Here is a 13,813-nt window from a genome sequence, read left to right on the forward strand (position 1 = left end):
CCACTGACAAACTGGGAGGGGAAGTTCCTCAGGGTTCTATCCTGGGTCCTCTTCTCTTTTATGTCTCTCCTATTTCACTTGGTGATCTCCGCAACTCCCAAGAATTCAATTAGCTCCAGGCTGAGGAGTCTCAAATCTACTCAACCAACTAACTAACCTCTCTGACTGAATCTCCACCTACCTTTTGAACAGTCTGAACTGGATGTCCCATAGATATATTAAACTCAACAAGTACAAAAATGAAGTCATTTCCTTTTTCTCTAAACTTTGCCATCTAGTCCTATCTTTCCTAATAATGTCAAGGGCAGTTAGATGACACAGTGGGTAAAGGGCCAATTCTGAAGACAGATGGGCTTGAATTCAAATTCAAATCTGACCACAGACACTAAGTAACTGTGTGACCTTGGGCAAGTCGCTTCACCTTGATTGCCTTACATCTAGGGCCATCTCCAGTCATCCTGATTCATATCTGGCCACTGGACCCAGATGATTATGGAGGAGAAAAGTGAGGCTAGTGACTTACCATACCCCCATTCCCTCACTAAAATCATGGCATCAGTATTCAAGTACAAAGGTTTGAAACATCAAAGGATTTGTCATTCTCTCTCCCAATACCTATTATCCATTTTGCTATCAAGATCTGTTGAGTTTACCTTTGTACCATCTCTCCAATATGCTCCTTTCCTCTCTGATGACACTATTAGCAATGTGATTCAGGCCCTATAATGCTTAGATCATTACAATAGCTTGCTTAATCTCAAATTGTCCCTTCTGACTCTAATCCATACTCTGCTCAGTGGTTAAAATGATCTTCCTAACAGACAGATCTAAACAAGTCACCAGCATCACCGCTCAAAAAACTTCAGTGGTTCCCTCTCAAGTCCAAGATCAAATACAAAATCCTTTCTATAGCACGTAAAGCCCTTCCTGACTGGGAATCTACCTTACTCAACCTGCATCCACTCTGGTCCACCAATGCTGACTTCCCTCTCACAAAGGCTCCACACTCCATCTCCTGCCTCCAGGCTGTCCTCCATGCTTGGAATTCTTTCCCTCTTTTTTGCCACCTCTGCAATCTCAGACTTCCTTTGGGTCCCAGGTAAAATCCCACCATCTACAAAAAGCCTTTCCCAATCCCTCTTAATTCTAGTGCCTTCCCTCTTTTGAGTATTTCCAATGTATACTCTCTATAGCTTGTTTGTATATAGTTGTTTGTTTTCTGTCTCTCCAGTTAGATCAGGGCAGGGAATGTCTGGCCTTTGCATTATAAAAGGCCTGTGCAATCATTTGGTCTGGTACTGCCAAGGCAACCAAAGAGCAGGATTTGAAATTCAAATAAATCTAGGAGCTTTTTAGGGTTGAATCAATTAAAAGTTAACTTTTAAGATGATCATTTTTTATGACCAGTAAATGATGTTAAAAATATCCAAGTTGCCCACCCCTGCTAATGACTATGAGCTGTTCAAGGACAGGGGCTATGTTTAATAAATATTTCCTGCCTTAGTTTTAAAACAGAAAAGATAAAGGAAGCAATTTAAAAACTCAAAAAAGGATGACAAAAATACTTGAATAGTTATGGGGTTTGAAATACAAAATGTCTTTTTCTTTAGAAAACAATCATATTAGGCAAAATGGTCAGTTTGTTGAAGGATAAATATTAGAGAATAAATTGTTTAGCCTTTCCTGTACTGTTGTCTGTATTTGTCTGCTATTTTCTGTGGACTGCTGACTCCCTAGCCCTACCCATGCTCTACCTGTCTGGCTCCTAGCCTTTCAAGGTGAAGCCTGACTCCAGTCACATCCAGGTGGGTCACTCCTTGACCCCCCCTCCCCAATTCCTCCCTGCACTAGAGACCTTCTCCATGCTGGATCCCTGGGATCCTAGCTCTATGCTGCTGGACTTAAGTGGTACCAGCTCCATATGGCTGGATCCATGTTGATCTAAACCCAAGCCACCATTTCATAACTGTTTCCCCTCTCTTTTTTAAACTGTCTTTTTCCTTAACTTTACTACCTTCTTAGAAACTCACCTTCTTTAATAAGCCTGTCCTTTTGTCCCTTTAGCTCACAGCAATACTGAAACTCACTATCTTACTGCTTCTCCAAAGAAGCTAATTTGTGAACTTTTGCAGTAACCTATTGCAACCTGTCAATTAAAGTCTATATGCCTTTTCTTACCCTCCTGAGTCAGAACCTGACAATTTCTTCACCCAAAATGAAGCACAGAATCTCCCCATCCAAGGATCTCTAGCAATAAGCACCTTAACCCAGTAATATAATCATGCTATTGAGGTGAAACAGCAATTAGACTTGGACTCCTGCATCATTTTGAATACTGTTTTTCAACGTAAAGAGTGCTTACTTCCACTCGCTCTAATGCTCAGTGAAGCATCTTCCTGATTTGCTTCCATGTGCCCTTTTGCTTCCATGTGCCCTTTTGCTTCCATGCTGATAATAGCTCTTCCTGGAGTTGGGGTATCTTTTGAAATTGCCTTATTAGCTGTAATCAAGTAAAGTCAAGAGAAGAGGCTTTTGTTCAGATTTTAAATTACTTTATTGTGACAAATTCAATCTTTATTTAGAACATTTCTATGCTATTATTACTTAGTATTAAGATAATAAAATTATTGGTTTGGGATGGCCTTTTTTCAGCCTCATGGCTTTCCCAAAGTGATGCTCAAGAGGGACGAGTCCCTATGTTCTTACTACTTAACAAGGAACTGGCTTCACTTACTGAACTAGGTAATGCCTTCTTCTCCTTCCTAGCTGTCTATTTATTATAAGGTTATATTTTCAAACAAGGAAAAGAAAAACTACTTACAAAGTCAAAATCAGGAAAACAGGAATCAATTATAAAGTAACTAAAATTTTAATTAAGTTAAACCAGTCCATAGGATATTACAGATTAGGGTGCCTAAGGAAAGACGGATCCAAGGAGGCCAGGATCCAATCCAGATGCAACATTCAGTGCATATGAAAACAGATTGATTTTGACCTGCTCTTAACTGGCAAAAGGAATAACACTGGAAATTACATGACTAGTTTAGGCAGAAAAAAAAACAATACAAGCACATAGAAAAAAAATATGCCTTTGCCTAAAATATTCTCTTACTCAACAAGTTTAGGCCTGATCAGAAATTTGGCCAACAATGAATAATCAATCATCCTGCATAAACAATCTAAAGTTTTACTTACTGAAGAAAACCTAATATATATTTGCAAAGCATAGTTAGTTTGGGGCCAAACATAGTACAGGCAAACTTTGGACTTTGACAAAAGAAAGATTTGCTAAGATTATTCCTTCCAAATAGTTTAACCTTAGGGAGCTTGAACATACCAATAGCAATCTACAGGCCGTCATAAAAATTTTCAGCCACAGATCAGCTAAGAATTCAGGCACCCAAAATGTGTTACATGGAAACTGAGTTTAAATTAAAAATCAAGTTACTTGTTAATAGGGCTTCAAAGCTCAAAATATAAAAAGAAAAGTATCTAATTAGCCAATCTATCAACTACATTGAAACTACATTGTTACTGAAAAGAATTTGCCTTTATTTCACTCACCACTTTTCACTTTTGTCCGCTGAAGTGTGGTCTGGGAAAACTTAAATTCAACAAGCTCTACCTTAATATGTTTAAAGTTATCATTTTGGGAAATGAAAAACAAGGAGATATTTCATTAAGAATTCTAAATGGTATGTTTGCCAACACTGCTAGGCAACTTCAGTATTCTAACGGAAGAGACTGTCATGAATGTTTTTAATTAAACAGTTACATACTGTATCACAGTTTTGTTTGAATATTTCACCAAATTAGGTACTTTAAGATTCTTATGGAAGAAGGAAAAAGCAAGGATTTAGAATCAAATCCCTGATCTGCATTTTACTCCTGGGTGATCTTCATCAAGCTATTTAACCTCTCCAGAGGCCTCATTTTCTTATCTATTAACCTTTGGGGGTTGAAGCTCTGATCAGGGCTCTTCCAGCTCTAATCTACAAGCATATGTATGATCATTAGGTTCTAAGATGCCAAATTATTATAGTTCTAAGTACCTCCATAATCAACAGGATTTGACCCAATGCAAAATGAGTAAGACAGGCATGGTCAAAAACTGGTCACCTCCTATAAAACAGGTAGTTTCCTTTCTTTTCAATTAGCTTTTGAGGTAAGGGAGTTAACTGAGATAGAAGCCCACAACAATAGAGACAGAGTCAAGACTATAAGCTAGAACTGGGTCAAATTGAAAAAGTGGTGAAGACTCATGGTCTAAGGAGGACAACTTTGGCCCAAGGTAAATTTGCTTTAATGTTAAACTAAGAATTCTGAAAAATTTTATTCATTTGCTTCCACTGAATAAAAATTGGTTCATATTTATATAGAAATTATCATAACCACCATGAGAAGTAATTTACAATTATTTTATAGATCAGAAACTAAAAAGCTCCTCAGTAGCACAAAGTTACGTAGCTAAGAATTATGTCAAATCTGATTAGATTTCAGATTAGGGGACTCCAAATCTAGTATGACCCTCTTCACCATAGCACAAGATAGGTAGAGAGGTAATAATTTGGAAAGAAGATGATTATCTAAAGAAGGCAGCAGCAACATATTTAACAAGCAATTTTAGCAAGTGGCATGTATATACCAACAGTTAAGACATGGTTTTAGAAAAGGAAGTGTCACAAGGCACAGCCTAGAAACCTGACAACAGTTGTCCCTCTGGACGAGTGTGGGGAAACATGTGTGCCCAAAAAAGGATATTACATGTAGATAATGACTTCAGTTTAATTCTGATTTATAGGCTGTATTGAAAGGCAAGGATTTTAAGTAAGTAGCTAGGTAATTGTGGATTAGAAGATATTTGTATCCTAAAAAGCTCATTAATTTGCTTGTTCTAGTAACAAAATCTTTAACTGATGCCTCATGATATTATGAAGTAACCACTCAAAGATGCTCAAAGGCCTAGGCCAGACCACAGGCTTTGGCAAAAATGATCAAACTAGTATTGGCAATAGGCCATCTGTTCTCTGAGGATCAGACTAGTAAAATCCAGCTAGGTTCCTCAAGAGTAGGTTGGCCATGGGGTGGCTAGGTGGCTCAGTGGATAAAGCACCAGCCCTGGAGTCAGGAGTACCTGGGTTCAAATCCAGTCTCAGACACTTAATAATTACCTAGTTGTGTGGCCTTGGGCAAGCCACTTAACCCCATTTGCCTTGCAAAAAAAAAAAAGAGTAGGCTGGCCACTAGGTAATGAATTAACTCATTAACTCTTTCATCATGGCAATTCATTAAATACAAATATAAAATCAAACACTGTGCCCCCTTTCAATAATAGCATAATGGCAAGAGAGGAAAAGGTGGGGGGAGAAAAGAAAGAGTGCTAAGAATCATAAAGCTCTTCAGACTACCCATAAATATTAAATTGTTAGCAATCTAAAAGAGAGGTTCTTGTCCAGTGATCAATACTATCAAGAGGAACTGAACTGCAACAATATTGACATTCTTGCTTTAAAATTCAAAGACAAGGGGCAGCTAGGTGGCATAGTAGATAAAGCACTGGCCCTGGAATCAGGAATACCTGGGTTCAAGTCCTGTCTCAGACATTTAATAATTACCTAGCTATGTGGCCTTGGGCAAGCCACTTAACCCCGTTTGCCCTGCAAAAACCTAAAAAAATAAAATAAAATAAAATTCAAAGACAAAGAGTTGCAGCTAAATTGACAGAGGGCAAACAGGTTCTCCTTAGAGAGGGCAAATGAGAGTTAGTGAAATTGGTCTATTGTACCTACAAAGGAAACAAGAAACTTCATTTTATGGAGTCTCATGAAAAGCATTTTCAAAATAGCATGAAGATAAATAACATGTTTCAACATCAGTGACAAAGGATGAGGAGCTAGAGAAATGTCACAGAGTATGATTCCTCAAATTAGGGCCAACATCTATGTCCTCCCATGCCTGAAATGCTCTTCCACCTAGATTCCACTTTTTAGGTAGGATAGAATTCCTTTATCTATTCAAAGATCAACTCAGTTGCCACTTCTTAAGTAAAGTCTTTCCTTATCTACCCAGATCAAAATATATGTGTCTGTGAGTGTATAGATGTATAGATATTTACATATATATGTGTATAATAATAATTATTATCTGTTAATATTATTATTCCATTTATTCATGGAAAGAGTATCTCTCTCCCCTTTCCCTGAAGAACACAAGTTCCTTGAGTAGGATTTCTTTTGTATTTGTATTTCAAGTACATCTACAGAATTCTCAATAAATGAAAATTGTTTAACATTTCCTAAAATTATTGAAGATCTCCTGACAAATCTAATGAGCTTTTCTCAGTCCTCATCCTGCTTAAAACTTTCAGCAGTCTGATATCATTCTCTTCTCATTATTTTTTTCTTTCATAGGTTTTCATGACATTCTTTTCTTCTCCAATTCAACTACTTCCAAGTCTTCCATGTTGGTTCCTCATTCATTAAAGGGCTCTCTCTCCTGGGTCCTCTGCTATATCATATCATTTGGTGACTTCATCAGCTCAATTTTCTTTCCTATGCTGGTTGATTCTCAGATCTACTTCTCCAACCCTCTCTGATGCCTTCCAGTCTTCTATCTTCTACTGCCTATCAGACTCCTGACATAGATTGCCTCTAGTCATCTTAAACTCACTAAGTCCAAAATTGATTTTATTCCCAAACCTCCTTTGAGACTTCCCTATTATTGTTGAGGGTAACAAGAAAATCCTTCTAGTCTTTTATCTTTTTTTTTTCCACAGTCCACATCCAATCTGTTGCCAAGGTCTGAGTTTATTTCATAACATCTCTCAAATATACTCCCTTCTTTCTATACTACTGCTACCACCCTGTTCCCATTACCTCATGCCCAGACTTTAAACAGCCTGCTGCATGGTCTCCCTGCCTAAAATTTTTTCCCATGATAATCCATCCTCCACTCGGCTGCTAAAGTAATCTTCCCAAAGTTCAGGCACACAACTGATTTAACATATGCAGGGAATATCAGATCCTTCTGTGTTCATTATTTAATAATTATTTTCAAATGTATTTAATTTGTTAAACAAAATGTTACCTTAGAATCCTGTAAGGTGTATAGCGAAATCATGTATCTTGATAGAACGGATATAATTTTCTTTGATGACAAGGATACACACAGACACACACACACACACACACACACACACACACACACACACACACGTGTGCAACCATGTTTGTAGTTGCTGGAGAAGAGTTCCTGAGCAAAGTCCAGATCCAAGAGACTGTCAGATCCTCCAAATATTTCTGTTTATATAAGTACATCAAGCACTTACACACTTAAAAATATATACTTCTATATGAACATGCTAAGTACATCAAGTACATTGCAGAGTTTCATAAATGAGATCCATAATCAATTCACTGGAACAGATTATGAAAATAATGAACTAGATCCAGAAATGAATGGGAGAAAAGCAAGTTAGCCTGCCTTTGGAAAAATGTACAATATTTTTAAATGCAAAATAAGCATCAATCTGAAGCAACAAAATATCTTTTAATACATGTTCTTCTAGGGATTGTCTATGATTGAATGTAGCTTTCTCCAAAGAACTGATGTTGAGGACTACTCAAAGAGCACTGGAAAAATGCATGTTATGTTGGACATGAGCAAACTGTCACATGTGTAAAATAAGGATTTACATAAAATTTAAAAGTTGTCACTGGAGAAATGTATACTTGAAAATAAGATGAATTAGTCATATAATAAGAATTCAATCCCCTGGACTAAACCTCTCTGTCCTACATCCCCAATCAATCCCATCCTCTATAGCTGCCAAAGCATCAATTTCTGACTCTCCTTTGCTCAAAAAACTCCACTGGCTCTGAATGGATCAAAAGTTTCTGTTTTGTATCTAAAGTCTTTTTTTTCTGGTTCCAAACTACCTTGTCATATTCTTCCCCTTCATTCTTTGGGCCAAATTAGCTAACTTCTTGATCCCTCATATATGACTTCCCAGGTTGTTAACATGGCTAGAGTGTTCTCCTTTTATCTCTTAAAATCCCTAGTTTCCTTCAGAATTCAATTCTATTTTAAGACCCTGTCAATCCCCCAGGTGGAAGCACCTTCCCCTAAACTGCCTTAAAGTCATTTGTATATACTTTTTGTGCACATACTGTCTCCTCTGTAGAATCCAAGTTCTCTGAGGGTTGGTACTGTTTCTGTCTTAATAACTCTTAGCACCTACCATGGTGCTTAGGAAAAAGAGGTACTTAAGGTTTTATTGAAAGATAACCTGTGGGAGAGGCTAGGTGGTGCAGTGGATAGAGCACCGGCCCTGGAGTCAGGAGTACCTGAGTTCAAATCCAGCCTCAGACACTTAATTACCTAGCTGTGGAGCCATGGGCAAGCCACTTAACAATATTTGCCTTACAAAAACCTTAAAAAAAAAAAAAGATAATCTGTGCAACTACACAATAACAGAATGCCAAGAAGATTCCTATAGAGCACTGAGTGGGCCTCAGGTGGTTAATCTTCAGGGAGGCTACGGATAAGACTGACATAGGATGGACCATGATTTTGGTCATTCAAGAGTGTACTACCCTGTTGATGAAATCCCAGACTCATGGGAGCAGGAAAGTCAAGTAAAATTGGAGCTGGAAACATTTCAGAAGCAGATGATGTCAGAATATAAAGTATTTTTAATCCTTAAAAATGACAAATTCTACAAAATGGCTTCACATTTCATAAAAATAACTCTTACAATTATATAATTTCAACATTCTGTAAGTCAAGTATATTTAAAGTGAGAGATACTTATAGCACAAAAAATAAATACCTTAATTCTTGGAGATTATTTTCACTTATTCTAGTAACACCTGCAAAAATAAAATAAAATTTTTTTAGACATTTTTATTAACATTTTTTCCTTCTGTTTTTTGGAAATGGGTTTAATTGCTACTACAAAGAAAGACTTCATTCTAATAATGACAAAATTTTCTTAATTTGTTTGCTTCAATATTTTTAATTTCATTTTTCCCCATATACAAGTAAAAAGTTTTAACATTAATTTTTAAAACTTTTGAGTTCTGAATTCTCTCCCTTCAAGGTGTAGTAAGGCAAAACATGTCCATAATAGTCATGTTGTGAAAGAAAACAGACACTCCACCCAAAAAAAAAAAACCTCAAAAAAAATAAAATTTTAAAAAGTATGCTTCAATCTGTATTCAGATATCCATCAGAAGATGGATAGTAGTCTTTGTCATAACTCCTTCAGATCTGTCCAGGGTCATAGCACTGCTGAGAAAAGCTAAATCATTCCCACTGATCATCTTACAATATTGCTGTTATTTTGTATGCAGTGCATCTCACACTGTATCTGCTCACCTATTTCCAAGTTCTCAAAATATATTATCATTACAATTCTGTCACAATCCTGACCAAATATAATCATTCCATACCACAAATAAATAGAAGTCTCTGGATGATTTAGGAATTTACTCAAAGTGACAGAGCAACAAAGTGACACAAAGGTACAACTCAAGGCATCTTTGTGCTTCTTTGTTCTAACTTTATTACCAGTTCTTGTTTTTGGCAGCATTTATCTTATCTAAACTGGGTGGTCACATCTACATTGCTCTCTTCAAATGCAAAGGAGACTGGTAGGAACCAAGAACATTCCTGTCCCTCATATTCATCTTGGTTGATAACAGTACCCCTGCTTTAAATTCAATTCACATGCATGTTATGGCATCTCCTCTCAGATGTCACAGTCTTCTTTGAACAGTAGTCTATCTAGTACATGTGTGTGTTTTCTCTGCTTAGGAGAAGGAACTTTGAGGTAGAAAGGAGAAAAAAAAAATTGGCCCATAGAGGACTGAAACCTAAGTAGGGGAATAGTTAGTCACCAGACCCAGACAAACTACATCTCAGAGTAGAGAAGGAAGTGAACTTGAGCTATGTGATTAGAAAATCACGATCAGTGATTAGGAAAAGAAGTTGGAAAATAGAAGAGGTGCCAAAGGAGAAAAGAACAAATTATTGACTCAAGGGAAGAATGGTAAATTACTATTTAGAAAAAAAAGGAGTGATCACATGTCCAAATTTCCATGCAGGTATAAAAATTTCAACAAAGTCTCATTCCATTCTAATAGAAAAACTGGGCAGGTGTGAGCTAGATCTGTGGTCCCCAAAGTACATACAAAAGGATACAATAAAGTTAAAAATGAAAACATTATATCACTCTTATATTTTTTCTAAAATAAACCTTTCATAATATTTAATGTATCCATATTTCACAAATAGGCATTGTATCACATATGGTACCCAAGATATATTGAAAGAGGAGCTGGAATTCCACACTAAGGATGAATTAACTCCACTTCATTTCCTTGTAGTGTATTGTGAATACATTGCAGTTTCTCTACACCCAATTAAATAGATTTACAGATATCATCTAATTTTTTTAGGTGTGTTTTTTTTTGCAAGACAATGGGATTAAGTGGCTTACCCAAGACCACACAGCTAGGTAATTATTAAGCATCTGAGGCCCCATTTGAACTCAGGTCCTCCTGACTCTAGGGCCAGTGCTCTATCTACTGTGCCACCTAGCCACCCCGATATCATCTAATTTTAACTAATCTTTCCAAAATGCACATTTTTAAAAGACTCCTATTAAAAAAGTCTTGATTTAAAAACATTAATGTCAGGGTGGAGCCAAGACTGGGACAAGAAGGGATCTAGTCTTAGGAGCTCTCTGATAAAATTCATAAACTAAGGACTCTAACTAAACTTTCCAGAGACAGAACCCACAAAGGGACCCAGTGAGGCAGTTCTCCTACTCAAGGTAACCTGGAAAAGAGCAGAAAGGCTCTGCTCCCCGGGGTCGGAGGGGCAGCCCGCCAGAGGGGTGGCGTGACAGAGCCAAAGAACTTCAGCCTCCTGGAGGCAGCCCCAGGGCGCTGGGAGCCAAGGCTCACAGCAGCGAGGGAGTCTCCTGAGCTGCACCCCCAGGAGCACCGGGCACAAAGTGGGGGAACAGCAGGGGACTTCTGCCAGAGTGAGCACGTGGAGCCCAGCCCTTAGGGCACACAAAGAGCAGAAAACAGAAGTAGACTCAGCCGGTAAGCAGGAGTCCCAGGGCATGAGCCCATTGAGTTGAGGGAGGGGAGTGAAGAGAGAATGCAGAGCTCTGTCCTCTGCCTCTGGAGCAGGACTCTGGGGCTCTGACCACATTCAGATCCTGATCACAGTCTAGGCCCCCCCACAGAACAGCAGGGTCCCCTCCCACCTCAGCCCCGTGGCAGAGGGGGGTGCTTATGGTCATTCACAGACCAGGAGGGAGGACAGAGCCTCACACACTGAGACCCTTGTGGGAGTGTCCCAAAAGCTCAGGAGCACCCCCAAAACCAGGCCCAGGCTGGGAAAATGAGCAAGCAGAGAAACAAAAGGAAGACTATTGAGAAATATTTTGCAAATGAGCCCAAGAAGGATCAAAATACTCAGTCTGAAAATGAGGAAGCACAAGCTCCTGCATCTAAAGACTCCAAGAAAAACAGAAATTGGGCTCAGGCTATGACAGAGCTCAAAAAAGACTTTGAAAATCAAATGAGGGAGTTGGAAGAAAAACTGGGAAAAGAAAGGAGAGAGAGATGCAGGAAAAACATGAAAATGAAGTCAGCAGCTTAGTCAAGGAAATCCAAAAAAATGCTGAAGAAAATAGCATGCTAAAAACCAGCTTAGGTCAAATAGATAAAACAGTTCAAAAAGTTATTGAGGAGAACAATGCTTTAAAAAGCAAAATTGGCCAGATAGAAAAAAAGATAAGAAAACTCTCTGAGGAGAAGAAATCCTTCAGACAAAGAATAGAATTCAGGGAGACTGATGAATTTACCAGAAATCAGGAATCAATACTTCAAAACCAAAAAAATGAAAAATTAGAAGAAAATGTGCAATATCTCATTGAAAAAACAACTGATATGGAAAACAGACTTACTAAAGATAATTTAAAAATTATTGGAATACCTGAAAGTCAAGATCAGGAAAAGAGCCTTGACATCATTTTCAAAGAATTACTACAGGAAAATTGCCCTGATATTCTAGAAGCAGAGGGAAAAATAGAAATGGAGAGAATCCACCGATCTCCCCGAGAAAGAGATCCCAAAAAACCAACCCCTAGGAATGTTATAGCCAAGTTCCAGAACTCCCAAGTCAAAGAGAAAATATTACAAGCAGCCAGAAGGACACAGTTCAAATATCGTGGAGCTGCAGTCAGGATCACACACCGGAAGGCAAAAGAGCTTAGAATGCAGCCAAGAATGAACTACCCAGCAAGGCTGAATGTTCTCTTCCAGGGAAAAAGATGGACTTTCAATGAACCAGGGGGATTTCAAATGTTCCTTTTGGAATGGCCAGAGCTGAACAGAAGGTTTGATCTTCAGATACAGGACTCAGGTGAAGCATGGAGATTGGAGGAGAGGGGGGAAATATGAGGGACTTAATGAGGATGAACTGCATGTATTCCTGCATAGAAAAATGACACTGATAATACCCATACGAACATTCTCAGTTAATAGAGCAGGTAGAGGGAGCTTTTATAGTTGAAGCACAGGAAAAAGCTGAATTCAAAGATAAAATTTATGGTGTAAAAATGGAGTCAATAGAAAAAAGGGAAATGGAATGGGAGAAAGAAAAAGGAGAGGGGGAATAGTCCAAGATATTTCACACAATAAGATTATTTTTATTACAATGAGCTATTGCAATGATATGGAAGGGGGGAGGCAAGGGGGAATGAGGGAACCTTTGCTCTCATCAGAGATGGCTAGGAGAGGAAACAACATATATACTCAATGGGGTATAGACATCTGGAGTAAGAAGGAGGGGGGAGCAGGGGGAAGGGGTGGGGATGTGAATAAAGGAGGAGAGGATGGACCATGGAGGGGAGAGTGGTCAGATAGAACACATTTTCTTTTTTACTTCTTGCAAGGGGCTGGGATTGGAAGGCCTGCCCAGGACCATGGGGCCAGGTAGATTCTGGGCCTATGAGGTGGTATGGGGGCTCAGGGCTTCTTGGCCCCAGGACCAGGGATCTGTCTGCTGCACCACTCAGCAACCCTACAGCAGAGTCAGAGTGAAAGGAGAGAGAAAATATAGTACATGGTAGTGGAGAAATAAGAAAGGAAGGAGTTGTGATCAGCAATGGCAATGGTGGAAAAATGTGGAAGTAACTTTTGTGAGGGACTTATCATAAAGAATGTGATCCACCCATGACAGAGTTGTTGGTGTTGGAACAAAGACTGAGGCACATTTTTTGTTATTATTATTTGGGGGAGGGTGCAGGGCAAGTGGGGCTGGGTGGCCTGCCTGGGGCCACATAGCAGGGTGATCTTTGGGTGTCTGGGGCCGGATTTGGACCCAGGTGCTCCTGGCTCAAGGGCCAATGCTCTGTCTGCCACCCAGCCACCCCTACTATTATTACTATTTTATTTTATTTTGGGTTTTTTTTCTTTTCTTTTTTTTTCTTCTTTTTGGTTTTTGCAGGGCAGTGGGGATCGGGTGGCTTGCATGTCACACAGCTGGGTGATTGTTGGGTCTATGAGACTGTATATGGGCTCGGGTGCTCATGGCTCCAGGGCTCGTGCTTCATCCATTGTGCCACCTGGCCATACCTACAATTATTACTATTATTTTTTTAATGTTAATTTTTTCTCTCTCCCCTTTACTTTTTTTCACCCAAGCAAGTCTATCTATATTCATGGGGAAGGGGTATTTTGTTTACTTGTAAACAAGAATATTTTATTAATGTAAAAAAACATTTGTACAA

The 13,813-nt window shown here is 38.7% G+C and overlaps 1 protein-coding gene across 10 annotated transcripts in view; it reads right to left on the bottom strand.

The window, feature by feature from the left end:
• Window positions 1-13,813, bottom strand: part of CCDC158 (coiled-coil domain containing 158) — a 112,788-nt gene that overhangs the window by 91,638 nt on the left and 7,337 nt on the right. For 5 of the 10 annotated variants that reach the window (XM_074228494.1, XM_074228491.1, XM_074228490.1 and 2 more), the window contains exons 2-3: window positions 8,831-8,870; window positions 2,363-2,500 (exon numbers count right to left, since the gene is read on the bottom strand). In XM_074228494.1, coding sequence (XP_074084595.1) covers window positions 2,363-2,447 — 85 coding nt within the window. In that variant the 5' untranslated portion in view covers window positions 2,448-2,500; window positions 8,831-8,870. Of the gene's footprint in view, window positions 1-2,362; window positions 2,501-3,564; window positions 8,767-8,830; window positions 8,871-13,813 lie in introns of those variants that run through there. The other 5 variants (XM_074228497.1, XM_074228496.1, XM_074228492.1 and 2 more) reach the window with 2 other exon arrangements.

This window comes from Macrotis lagotis, chromosome 3 (assembly GCF_037893015.1).
Source record: "Macrotis lagotis isolate mMagLag1 chromosome 3, bilby.v1.9.chrom.fasta, whole genome shotgun sequence".
NCBI lineage: Eukaryota > Metazoa > Chordata > Mammalia > Peramelemorphia > Peramelidae > Macrotis > Macrotis lagotis.